Source organism: Leucoraja erinacea, chromosome 1, assembly GCF_028641065.1.
Source record: "Leucoraja erinacea ecotype New England chromosome 1, Leri_hhj_1, whole genome shotgun sequence".
Classification (NCBI taxonomy): domain Eukaryota; kingdom Metazoa; phylum Chordata; class Chondrichthyes; order Rajiformes; family Rajidae; genus Leucoraja; species Leucoraja erinaceus.
The window spans coordinates 155,134,240-155,147,779 of NC_073377.1; the positions used below are offsets into that span (position 1 = coordinate 155,134,240).

The window sequence follows — 13,540 nt, forward strand, 5'->3', positions numbered from 1 at the left end:
TCTCTAGTTTGTGCATTCCCATTTTTTTCTTATTCACTTTAAAATGATATGGCAAAGTACAAACTTTATTACTTCATATGGCTCCCATCATTATTAATAAAGACAACGGGGAAGTGTCATAAAGCAGCCAAATGTTCTGTGCATGGCAAGATCTCACAAGAGCCAAATGTGGTAAATCAAAAAAATATGGTATATTTGAAGCACAGATAGAGCCATGAAGTTACATGAGGAGTCAAAGTGAACCCACAGATACACTTCATTCGCTGTAGTTGCAGATGCCCCAGAGACAAATTGCTCATGGAACTTGAGTGATTTGTACACAGAGGAGGCGGCAATTCCATGCCGCGAGGTTTATCCACGAGGTTTATGCACAAAACCTCGTGTTTCCACTTCATTTTCTTGGGAAATTCACTGAGAGCAATACAACCATTAGGATACAGAACACGTTGCCATTCGGTGCTCAAGCATGGGGTTTAGAAATGTGAATCAGTCTGAAGGGAAACTCCAAAAATCTGTGGGGAGGGATTCTAGCTTCCTTGGTAGTTGTTGCACCCTGCACAACAGATCAATGGTACAGTTCTTGCTGCATTCACAACCCTAACTATTCACAGTGTAAACATTCTTCAAGGGCAATTAATCTGCGATCCTCTTCTTCTTCTTCGTCTTCTTGCGAATGAAACATAAATAAACCAAAGGAATAGTTCAATCTCAAGCTGGGTGTTGAGCAGCTTTCAATGGCATTTGTTGTCGGAATAACAGTAAGTTCTCATGACGGTACATTTTACGATCTTTTATGTCAATGAGGAGACAGGTAAGTCCTTTAAGTTGTATTGCTAATAAAACTTTAGGCTAACGTTCGGATATAAAATGATTTGCATTTGGTGAGAAAGAGAGAGGAAGGAGTATTGTCCATTTTTCAGGTGCTCCTTTGCATTGGGACAATGTACACCAATTCAGCTCACAAAATCCTGTATCCAGACTGGCAGTACAATTTCAGTAGGATAGAGGGAGCTGTGATAAGTCCCATGCAAATGCATATGGTCTGTTTGAACTCGATATATTAAATAGGATTCCTGCATAGCTGCAGACAGTGAGGTTTAAATATGTGTAAAGGCTTATCACTTCAAGGCTCCATGATCTCCAGATGTGTGTGCATTCCCATTTCTTCTTTTATGCTTGAAACAACATGGCTAAATACAACATTATTATTTAACTGGCTCCCAACATTTTCAATAAGGACAATAGGAAAATGTCATTACGTAGAGAGAGGCAGTGGCCAACTTGAGAAGGAGAAGGTTGAGAAGGAGTTTCTTCCCAGAGGCCATTCGGACTGTAAACTCCTATCTCACCAGGGACTAATTTTACTGTACCACTCTACTGCTTTTTTTTTTTAATTGCTGTTTTTCCCTTTTTCCTTCTGCCCACAATATTTAATATGGAAAAGAATATGTGATTCTGTTACATTCTGTTTGTAGTTTGTTTGGTTGTTTGGTTGTTTGTCTTTTTGCACAAAGTCCGCAAGCATTGCCACTTTTCATTTCACTGCACATCTCGTATGTGTATGTGACGAATAAACTTGACTTGACTTGACTTGTACATGGCAAAATTCCATAAAAGGGAAATGAGATAAATCACAGATTGGTTATAGCGTAGATGGAGGCCATTTGGCCCATCAAGCCCACAGCAGCTTAACGTAACAGCAATCTAAATAAGTTCCATTATCATGCTCTGTTCCCATGGTATTATCATTTTTAGTTTTTTTATTAGTTTTACAGCTTGTGTTAAAACACTTTTCAACTATTATAACATGTAATATATGAAGTATTCATGCGGCACACAGTCAAAATACATTGAATGACTAGTTGGGGAATGGGCAAGAAGAACTATGTTTTTCCAAATGTTACTTACATGGGAGGACACAATGAATTCCACAAGCAGGCAGCTGTACACAACGTGTGCTAGTTCTGAAAATGCCTCAATATATTCAGCTGACCCCAGAATAGTATCCTAAAGTGTGACTTTTAATTTTAATTTTGATTCTAAAATTTCTATCTAAAAGTTAATGGAGAAAGGACACATGGGTGTTTAAATTATCGATAGTTGTACTGTAGGGACTGCAAGCTTGGATAAAGAAATGATTTGCTGCGAGACTGGTGGTCCTGGTGCCTATATGTCGTCTATTCCTTCAGAGTGATGAAAGAAAGAAGATCAGATGGAAACACTGGCCACTTCATGTCCAAATGAGCATCAAGCCTGTCCTTTGCAAGTTTAATAATATGCCCATTAACTTGAAGAAATCTCATGCTAAAGCTGAGTGTACCAACTCAAGCAGAGCCCTGTATTTCCCCAACCTGGCCCGAACATTGTGCTTTTGTAATCTTTTAGACCGTAGCAAAGTCTTCGCGCTGACATACAAGGAGCAGACGAGGGAGTTTTTTTTTTTAAGTGAAGACAATTGGCATTTCATAAAACCTGTTATTTACAGGTTCTTTCAACTCCGTCAAACAATTTTCTGATGTCTTAATGCAGCCTTCTATCAGCCTTGTATGGGGACTTCATCATCACTAATAACAGGGCCTGGCCTCTACTTTGATCTCCACTTGGCTGGCTTTGGAAACAGTAACTTCACAAAATTCTCAAGGCAATTGTTTTCTGGAGTTTGAAGTGCCATTTGTTTGAATTGGTAAAATGAGGCAGTAATTATTCAGCCTTTAATGCAATGACAGTGTCATCATTGAATCAGTATCTTTCCATTCCAATTCTACCACTTTTAAAAACTATTTTTTGCCATTATTTATGCTCTCCTCACACCCTCAAGCCAGTGTGTGTTCCTAACATAACAGGCTTGCAACACTATTCGCCTTTTCATCTCTATCCCTTGTTCAACTATCTGCCAATCAATACACCCCCTCACCTGTAGCCACCTATCATAAGGTCATAAGGTCATAAGGGATAGGAATAGAATTAGGCCATTTGGCCCATCAAGTCTACTACACCCTTCAATCATGACTGATCTATCTCTCCCTCCTAACCCCATTATCTTGCCTTCTCTCCATAACCTCTGACACCCATACTAATCAAGATTCTATCTATCTCTGCCGTAAAAATGTCCACTGACTTGGCCTCCACAGCTTTCTGTGGCAGAATTTCACAGACCCTTTGACTAAATAAATTTCTCCTCATCTCCTTCCTAAACAAACGTCCTTTAATTCTGGAATTCTATCACCCTCAAGGCAATGTCCTGCTCACAAGTCTATTCAGGGGTTCTCCCCCCCCCCCCCTTCCCCCCCCAGAGAGAGTGGTAGTTGTATGGACAATCAGTCTGAAGTGAAGGGTCCTGACTCAAAACATCACCTATCCATGATCTCCAAGGATGTCGCCTAACCCGCTGCGTTACTCCAGCACTTTGTGTCTTTTATTGTATAAATCTGCATCTGCAGTTCCTTGTATTTCCATTAGTTTTAAGATTATGACTTCATGACTTCATGAAGTCATGAAGGACATGACTTCAGAATTAAGGGACAGAAGTTTAGGGGTAACATGAGGGGGAACTTCTTTACGCAGAGAGTGGTAGCGGTGTGGAATGAGCTCCCAGTGGAAGTGGTGGAGGCAGGTTCATTGGTATCATTTAAAAATAAATTGGATAGGCATATGGATGAGAAGGGAATGGAGGGTTATGGTATGAGTGCAGGCAGGTGGGACTAAGGGGAAAAAAATTTGTTCGACATGGACTTGTAGGGCCGAGATGGCCTGTTTCCGTGCTGTAATTGTTATATGGTTATATGGTTATATGGTTATTATTGTGGATAGGGAGAAGAGTGGATCTTGCAGGGAGGTACAATATTAGAGTAAGCCAAATTACGATGTTATTAGGCAGGAGCTCGGGAGGGTAGACTGGGAGCAGTTACTTGGTAAATCCACATCTGACATGTGGGAGTCATTAATGACCAATTGATTAAAGTTCAGGACCAGCAAGTTCCAGTAATAAGGAAAGGTAAGGATGGCAAAGTAATGGAACCTTGAATGACCAAACAGGTTGTAAATCAAACAATGCTCTTTTAAAGATAGATACAAAGTGCTGGAGTAACTCAGCGTCTCTGGAGAAAAGGGATGGGTGACATTTCAGGTCGGGATTCTTCTTTGGACTGAACCGCAGAGTTATTCTAGCATCTTTTATCTAAACCAGCATCTGCAGTTCTTTGTTTCTACGATGCTCTTTTAACCCACCCCACTACTTCTCCACACTACTTCACCTCTTGACTGGAACTCTCTGAAGTAAGATCAGTCCATTCCTCTGTAGTTCAAGTGTAGGTTCCAGGAAGAACACATTAGTCAACCACAAACTTGACGGTCTCTTTAAACTTGCTCATATTTATTTTATAGTTCTTTATAATTGACACCTACTAATGCTGTCTTCTTCAAGGTGATTCACTCGACATTTGGGATTCACTTTACCACAGACACACTTGAAGGTATACACTTAATTTGTTGGTATATCCCAAGCATGTTGAAGAAAATATCTACATGCGATAATGCAACAGATCATAGAGAGCTGTAGAGTCAAGTCAAGTCAAGTCAAGTTTATTTGTCACATACACATACGAGATGTGCAGTGAAATGAAAGTGGCAATGCTCGCGGACTTTTGTGCAACCTTGGTGTTTATTCTTGCAGTCACTTCTTCACTAGCAAAAAGACTCATGGAGTCATACAGCATGAAATGATCTTTGGCCCAACTTGCCCACACCACCAACCTACATGCCCTATTTACACTAGTCCCACCTGCCTGCGTTATCCCTCTAATCCCCCTAAACCTACCCATGTACCTGTCTAATTGTTTTTTAAATGTTGTGATCATATGTGCTTCAGCTACCTCCATCAGCCTCTGCTTCAGCTACCTCCTTATTACACCCTTTGTGTAATAAAGTTGCCCCTCGGATCCCTATTAAATCTTTCCACCCTCACCTTAAACATATAGGTATTCTCATAGACCTGTAGAATTCCACAGAAATATAGGCACACGTTTCTGGCACATTTCCCTCCTTTAAAATGTGCAGATGGAAATGGAGAAGAAATGTGCCTAGGTTTTGATGTCACCAAACCCAGATAACCTCTGCGAACCAAAGGCAAATAGGAACATCTGCTCCAGAGCCTTCCACTGTAGTTAGAAATCTGGTGTTTATTCTTGCAGTCACTTCTTCACTAGCAAAAATAATCACAGTCAGGCAGGTCATAAATACACTGCAATTGACCAATGACCTGTATGTTTATTGTTTATGAGCCTCATCCATCCCATTACCCCTGCGGACTGACTTTTATAATTAGTAATTAAATGCTGGTATAATCACAGATTTATAAAAATCATTTCACAAGAAATTTATACTCACTTCAGTGAAAAGTAAAGTTAAAATGTTTCAACTTTGGAATCAAATGGGTGGCAACTACATTGTAAATGACACTATATCGGTAAATACTTGTGGCAGGGCAGTCCATGCAAAATGTTATGCTTGTAAGCTTTAATGCACCACAGAGTACATTTCTGTCTCCTTCATCTCCTCATTCAACTCTAAATCCCAGAGAGATAAATTACTTTCAAATTGACATTAAATGAAAATTTCCATAAAGGTTCCTTTGAGTGATGATAAGAGTCATATAATCATACAGCACAAGACCTTTGGCCCAGATTATCCATGTCAGCCAAGATGCCCCTTCTATGGTAGTCCCATTTGCCTGTAGTTGGCCCATATCCCTCTAAACCATTGTACCAGCTTGTTCCATATACTCACCATCCTCTGTGTGAAGAGCTGCCCCTCAGGTTCCAATTAAATCTTTCTCCTCTCACCTTAAACCTATGCGCTCTAGTTCTTAATTTCCCTACCCTGAGAAAAAAGACTGTACATTCATCCTATCTATTCCTCTCACGAGTAAAGACACCGTTATAACCTCTCACCTCCTGCACTCCAAGGAATAAAGTCCTGGCCTGCTCAATCTCTCACCATAGCTCAGGCCCCCATGAACTGGCAACATCCTCGTACATCTTCACTGCACCCTTTCCAGCTTGATAGCATCTTTCCTATGGCAGGGTAATTGAAACTTGGCACAAGTCCTCACCAATGTCTAGTGCCACTGTCACATCCTGTACAGTTGCCTGACTGGTGAAGGCCTGTGTGCCAAATGCCTTCTTCACCACTCTATCTATCTACCTGCAATGCCACCTATCAGGGAAATCTGTATTTGTACTCTGAGAGTCATCAGCTCTACAACATCCTGCAGGGTCTCACCATCCGTTGAATTCCTCAAAATGTAACACCTTACACTGAACTGAATTAAACTCCATTAGCCATTCTTCAGGCCACTTAATCAAGCAGACCATGACCCCACTGTAATTCTTGACTATCTTTATTCTGGGTGTAATATATTGGTGGGGAAAAAAATGCAGGGTTTGACCAGGATAGAACAATTATAATTGTATCCAGAGCTAGCGACAGCCAATATTTCCAACAACAAAAAAAAGAATTACAAACAGCACAAACAATAATCATCATGTGTTTCTCTTGCTCCTTGCTCCTCTTGGCCTGGGAGCAAGCGCCAAGAGCTAGGCGGGCCGTCGGAGAGCTAGGGGAGTGTCGGAGAGTGAGGTAAGCTGTTGAAGAGTGAGGAGGCCATCTGAGAGTGAGGAGGTCTTCGGAAAGTGACGAGGGTCCTCAGAGAGTGAGAGGATCATCGTAGAGTGAGGAAGACCATCAGAGAGTGAGGAGGGCCATCGAGAACGAAGGGGGAGTCAGCCGGGTGATGCTGAGAATAGGATTGTAGATAGGACTGTTCGATCAACTCTTGTAACTTTGCCAGCGCCAAAACGTGCCGAGGTGAGGTCTGCGGCATGATTTTACCGGGTTGTATGCAAAACAAAGCCTTTCACTGTACCTAGGCACACGTTCTCGAAGGCAAGGCAGCGCCTTTACCACCTCAGGCAATTGAGGAAATTCAGAGTGTCTCCGAGGATCCTCCAGTGCTTCTATGCAGCGGCGGTGGAAAGCATCTTGTCCGGGAACATTACCATCTGGTTTGGGAGTTGCTCTGCCAAGGACAAGAAGGTTCTGCAGAGAGTGGTGCGTTCGGCCGAACGCACTATGGGAACTTCACTCACCCCCCTGCAGGAACTATACAACAGGAGGTGCAACTCCAGAGCAAATAAAATCATGGGAGGCCCCTTCCACCCCTGCAACGGACTGTTCCAGCTGCTACGGTCAGGCAAACGCCTCCGTTGCCATGCAGTGAGAACGGAGAGGTTGAGAAAGAGTTTCTTCCCAGAGGCAATTCGGACTGTAAACGCCTATCTCACCAGGGACTAACTCTACAGAACGTTTTTCCTTCCATTATTTATTATGTAAAAGAATATGTGTGTTATGATTGCGTTTATAATTTGTTTGGTTGTTTTGTTGTTTGTATTTTGCACAAAAGTCCGCGAGCATTGCCACTTTCATTTCACTGCACATCTCGTATGTGTATGTGACAAATAAACTTGACTTGACTTGACTTGTGACAATAAAGTATCATGGAATTCTTGATGCATACCTGGAAGATGGTTTATTTCCGTCTCACAGTTGTTTTGCTTCTCATTGATTTCCTTGGACAAATTGTGAGTGGGCACTGAAGCTTGAACATGGTCGTTCTTGTCGTTATTCACCTTCATATCTTCTTTGTTGTTTTCTTGGTCTGTAACCATAGAACATAGAACAGTACAGCGCTACAACATGCCTGCTGCCCATCAAGTCTGTGCCAAGACCATCACTTATCTACTTGCACATAACCCATTTATGCCCCTGTCCCACTTAGGAAACCTGAACGGAAACCTCTGGAGACTTTGCGCCCCACCCAAGGTTTCCGCGCGGTTCCCGGAGGTTTTTGTCAGTCTCCCTAATGGTCGAAAGTGGTTTCCGAATGTTTTGAAATAATTGCTGGAACATAGAAGAAGCAGAAACCACTTTTGACCATTAGGGAGATTGACAAAAACCTCCGGGAACTGCACGGAAACCTTTGGTGGGGCGCAAAGTCCCCAGAGGTTTCCGTTCAGGTTTCCTAAGTGGGACAGGGGCATGACCATTCACTGAATATTCATATGCCTATCCAAGACTCTTTTAAATGCCACTAACGTTTCTGCTTCAACCAGCAACCCCTGCAATAGAACCACCACCCGTGACAGCGAGGTTTGACAAACAGGAGGTAAGACCCTGAAGCTTTGGTTCCTGTGTCCTCGAACTTGCTATTTTTTGTCTACAAAAAGAGCCTGTTCTACAATAACAAGCCATAGTCAAGGTGCCGACTCCACTGCCTGCCTCTGTTCTGTATCTGCACGATTTTAATAACAAATGCCTGTTGGAGTTTCAATGCTTGAATACTTTCTCACTGAGTAGTCTCCTACATATGTCTAGAATTCCACAAATACATCACTCTGCCTCCTGTTTTCTAAACATTTGTTGTACTCTCAAAGTTTAGAAATTCTTAAAGCTGCCACTAAGCCTGCAGCATTTTTATCTGAATACTGCTGCTGGCTATTAAATTGTATTGCTGCATTGGAGTGGGGCCTTAATGGCCTGTCCCACTTTGGGCCGTCATTTACGCGACTAGCCGGTAGTGACTGACGCTTGATGGTCGCGCTCATCATCGTGCGTCCACACAGCCGTCTGGAGCGCATGACATCATTTGAAGATGGACACAAAATGCAGGAGTAACTCAGCGGGACCGGCAGCCACTCTGGAGAGAAGGAATTGGTGATGGTTTGGGTCGAGACTCTTCTTCAGTCTGAAAAGAAGGGTCTCGGCCCGAAACGTTACCCGTTCCTTCTCTCCAGAGATGCTGCCGGTCCCGCTGAGTTACTCTAGCATTTTGTGTCTATCTTCAGTTTTCTTGTCCCCGCTCTGGGAGTAGGCGTGTGGGCGGATCCGGCTCCGTAACGGCCGTGAGCTCCAGGTCAAGCTCGGCGATCGCTTGCCCGCTTCTGCTGCTGTTGGAGGTGAGACGTTGCATCGCGCCAGGGTCTTGGGCCTGTCCCACTTTACGTGACAGGCCAGTGGCGAGCGAAGATTTAGTTCAGGACGAAGTCCACATTCCTCCACGCCACTCCACACTCCTCCACACCACTACATGCGCCCGTCCCGCGCTACCCACGCGCTACCCACACGCTACCCTCATGCTAGCAGGCCGCGTAAATGGCGTGTGAATGACAGCCAAGTGGGACAGGCCCTTTACTCCTGCCAACATTTTTTTATCACAGCACAGTGCTACGGTGGTAGAGTTGCTGCCTTTCAGTGCCAGCAACCCGGGTTCGATCTTGACTACTGGTGCAGTCTGTACGGAGTTTGTACATTCTCCCTGTGAACGTGTTGGTTTTCGCCAGGTGCTCCGGTTTCCACCCACACTCCACAGACGTCCAGGTTTGTGGGGTAATTGGCTTTGGTAAAATTGTAAATTGTCCTGTGTGTGTGAAGGACAATACTAGTGTGCGGAGATCGTTGGTCGGCGCGGACTCGGTGAGCTGAAGAGCCTGTTTACGCACTGTATCTCCAAACTAAACTAAATTAATTGAATCTAAACTAAACTAAACTGTATGTTGAGGTTTAGTGGTAATATTGAGCTGACAAGATAGGTCTATGAATATCTAACCAAATCCTTTCTGTTTCCAATTCTCCATGTTCTCATTGAACCTGTGCAGATAGACATGTGCTGAGAGAACATTCAGTCAGTTGGTAGTTTCTTTCATATCCTTCCCTCCCATGGATCTGGACACGGCAGGTTGCCATCATCAGAAAATTCCCAAAGGAAATTACTAGCATATTTCAAAGTATGTTTTAAACTACCTGATGTGATATCTAAAAAATGGAAGGCCTATGCTAGAAATAAACTTTTGAAAGAGAGGTAAACATTGTATAATTGTATATACTATACCTGGTTTAAGTTCAAAGCCTCCTGAAAGCATTGGACTACTCAAGGGGATGTTAACATCCTCAGCAGTTTTGTAGGAGAGGTCAAAGGAAAATCTCTGAAAGAGATCAGAAGAACACACAACCATTATTCACGATGGTACACTTATCCAGTTCACCACCAACCAGAATAAGACACAGCTTTTGTCAAACACTGAAGTAGCGGAGAAGTTTGGATGTCTGAATAAATACATACTTTGGTTGTTCTGTCTAACTCGTTTTATTTTAATAATCACCAGGATATTTTTGTCAAGGTGTAACAAATGCAACAAGTCTAATTATTAAAATTTGCTGAATCTTATCTATCATGAGCAAAACAAATCCATATCCATGTATTATTCATAGTTCAGAACCACTATTGAAATTTAATATTGCATCTCTGTAAATGGGCAATATATTATGTTTCAGAAGTGTGTCATGAAAATTCATCAGGTACAATTCAGATGATAATGCACATTTCGTACCTAAATCAATATTTTAAAGACCTATCCAATTCACACACTTTCCCAGAATTTTATTGTTCTCAAGTACTTACCCGTCTCTCTTTTGAATTAATATTGCTTTTGAAGCCAAACAATTTTAGATAATACGTTCCAACACATCTTTGTATAATGAATTTTTTTTTTTTTGCTGGACCTCTCTGGTTACCAACCTTACATTCTTTTGTAAACGATTCTCCTTATTTACTCTGGGATAATCCTTCATGATATTAAACACCTCCGTCAAATCTCTCCTTAACCTTCTCTTCTCCAAAGGAAAACATCCCCAATTTCTCAACTAACTGAAGTCTTGCAATCCCTGCACCAAGTTTGCAAATCTCCGCCCACGTGACTTCACCCCTTCTGGTGCCTTGGCACTCCATGTATGTAAGTCATTTCTCAAAGGCCTTGTCAATCATCCTAAAGCATAGTGATCAGGATTGACTGCAATATTATACTTGTAAGTCCAGGTTTCTATAAATGTTCAGGATATTTTCCTACAGGTTGTACGTGTTACAATTAATCTAGCCAGAGATTCCATATGTTTATTCACCGGCACTCCCAACTCATCCCATCACAAATAAAGACATATACATAACCTTCAGATACCACTGCTTCATTTTCCCACACACCAAGCCTCTAGCTTTTTATTGTCCCCACCAAAATCAATCAACGCTGTGTGTAAAATGTCATCTGCCATGCACCTGTCAATTGCAACAATCTGCCTATGTCTTGTTCATTCCATTGCCTGACACAAAGCTATGTTTCATCTCACATGGAAGCTTTGAAAGCATTATCAATAAATGTAATTTAAAATAAATTTCTTCAACTGGCATCGCTGGGGAACAGTGCTTCAATATACTCACCAATCAGAAAAGCATACTTTAATCTCAATTCTCTGCATTCTGTCTCTCAGATAATTTCAGATTCATGCACCCACTACACTGGTTACAAATTTACCAATGTCTTGAAATGGTAAAAAAAATACACACAGCGCTGGAGTAACTCAGTAGGTCAGGCAGCACCTCTGGAGAACATGGACATGTGTCGTTCCAAGTCAGGACCCATCTGCATATTTTATAAATGATGCTTTATTTATAAATCTATTATTCTGATAGGTGCAAGCTCAAAGGGTCAAATGGCCTCCTCCTGCACCTATCATCGGAGTATGTAAAATGATGAGAGGCGTAGAAAATTAGGCAGTCAGAATCAGTTCTCAAAGGTGGAAAGATCTAAACGTTATTCCCTTATCATGCATCTATACACTGTAAATTGATTCATTGTAATCATGTATTGTCTTTCTGCTGACTGGTTAGCACGCAACAAAAAGCTTTTCACTGTACACATGACAATGGACTAAACTGAAATATAAAGTCAAAGATTAGAGGCCATGAGTTTAAGGGGGGAGAGGCAAAATTTGAAGTTTTCTTTTATTTTCCACTTTAAAAACCTGTCTGAAGAAGGGTCTCGACCCAAAATGCCACCCATTCCTTCTCTCCAGAGATTCTGCCTGTCCTGCTGAGTTACTCCAGCTTTTTGTGTCTGTAACCAGCAACTGCAGTTCCTTCCTACATATAACATGCCAGAGTTTGTCCCTACTCACCTCTCTTCCAGATTTCCCAACCTGAAACATTGCCCATCCATGCTTGACCTGCTAAGTTATTCCAGCACTTTGTGTTTTAGTCATCCCGGCATCTGCAGTTCCTTGTGTCTCACTATTGTTTGGTACAGTCTGTGTGCTCTTCCTTTGATGTCCACAGACTGCAGTCCCCATAACCCCTGACACCTGTAGTAATCAAGAATCTATCTATATCTGCCTCAAAAAATATTCATTGACTTGGCCTCCACTGCCTTCTGTGCCAAAGAATTCCACAAATCCACCACTGTCTGACTAAAGAAATTCCTTCTCATCTCCTTCCTAAAGGAACGTCCTTTAATCTAAGGCTGTGACCTCAAGTCCTAGACTTTCCCACGAGTGGAAATGTTGTCTCCACATCCGCTCTATCCAAGCCTGGGATCCAGCTTTTCAATCCATGCTTAGACCAACAGGGTGATGAGATCAGGAGCTGAGTTATCCCAACAAAACTCTACTGAGTACTGGTGATCAAGCCACATGGGAGTAGGTGCTACTCCCTAGCACTATCACACTACTCTGTTGCAGACCAAGAGTGGACAGATTCTGCAGTAATTATCTGTATTGGGTTTATCCTGCTTTTTTGTGAACGGGGCATAGAGTCATAGAGTGATGCACCATGGAAACCGACCCTTCAGCCCAACTTGCCCACACCAGCCAACAATGTCCCAGCTACACCAGTCCTACTTGCCCGCGTTTTGTCCATATCCTTCCAAACCTGTTCTATCCATGTACATGTCTACCTGTTTCTTAAATGTTGGGATAGTCCCAGCCTCAACTACCTCCTCTGGCAGCTCGTTCCACACACCCACCACCCTTTGTGCGAAAATGTTACCCCTCAGATTCCAATTAAATCTTTTCTCCTTCACCTTAAACCTATGTCCTTCTGTCCTCTATTCTCCGCCTCTGGGCACGAGACTCTGGGCAAGAGAGCTGTACTGGAACGGATTGGCCAGAAACACAGTTCTTCAGAACCACAGTGGGATAGGGACAGCACAGAGGCACACCTAGTGGAGCCACTGCCTCACGGCATCAGAGACCCGGTTTTAATCCCCAGGTGCTATCTGTGTGGAGTATGCATGTTCTTTCTCCCTGTGACGTTGTGGGTTTGCACCCAGCGTTCCAGTTTCCACCCACATCCCAAAGATATGCGGAAAGGTAATCTAATTGGGTGCTGTAAATTGCCCCAAGTGTGGGAGTGGGAGAATCTGGGGAAGCTGATGGGGATGTACAGAGGAAAAAGAATGAGATTTATGTAGGATTAGTTAAATGAGGGGTTGGTGAATGGTGCAGACCTACCTGCTGGGCTGAAGGGCCTGTTACCATGCTGTATTTCTCTATGGTGTTCGTTCCCATATTATGTTACGGGGATAGACGCAAAATGCTGGAGTAACTCAGCGGGACAGGCAGCATCTCTGGAGAGAAGGAATGGGTGGCATTTCGGGTGGAG

The 13,540-nt window shown here is 42.7% G+C and overlaps 1 protein-coding gene across 1 annotated transcript in view; it reads right to left on the reverse strand.

The window, feature by feature from the left end:
- LOC129703568 (uncharacterized) overlaps positions 1–13,540 on the reverse strand; it is a 134,065-nt gene that overhangs the window by 68,920 nt on the left and 51,605 nt on the right. Inside the window, exons 4-5 of the mRNA XM_055646160.1 lie at positions 9,944–10,037; positions 7,574–7,714 (exon numbers count right to left, since the gene is read on the reverse strand). Coding sequence (XP_055502135.1) covers positions 7,574–7,714; positions 9,944–10,037 — 235 coding nt within the window. The remainder of the gene's footprint in view (positions 1–7,573; positions 7,715–9,943; positions 10,038–13,540) is intronic.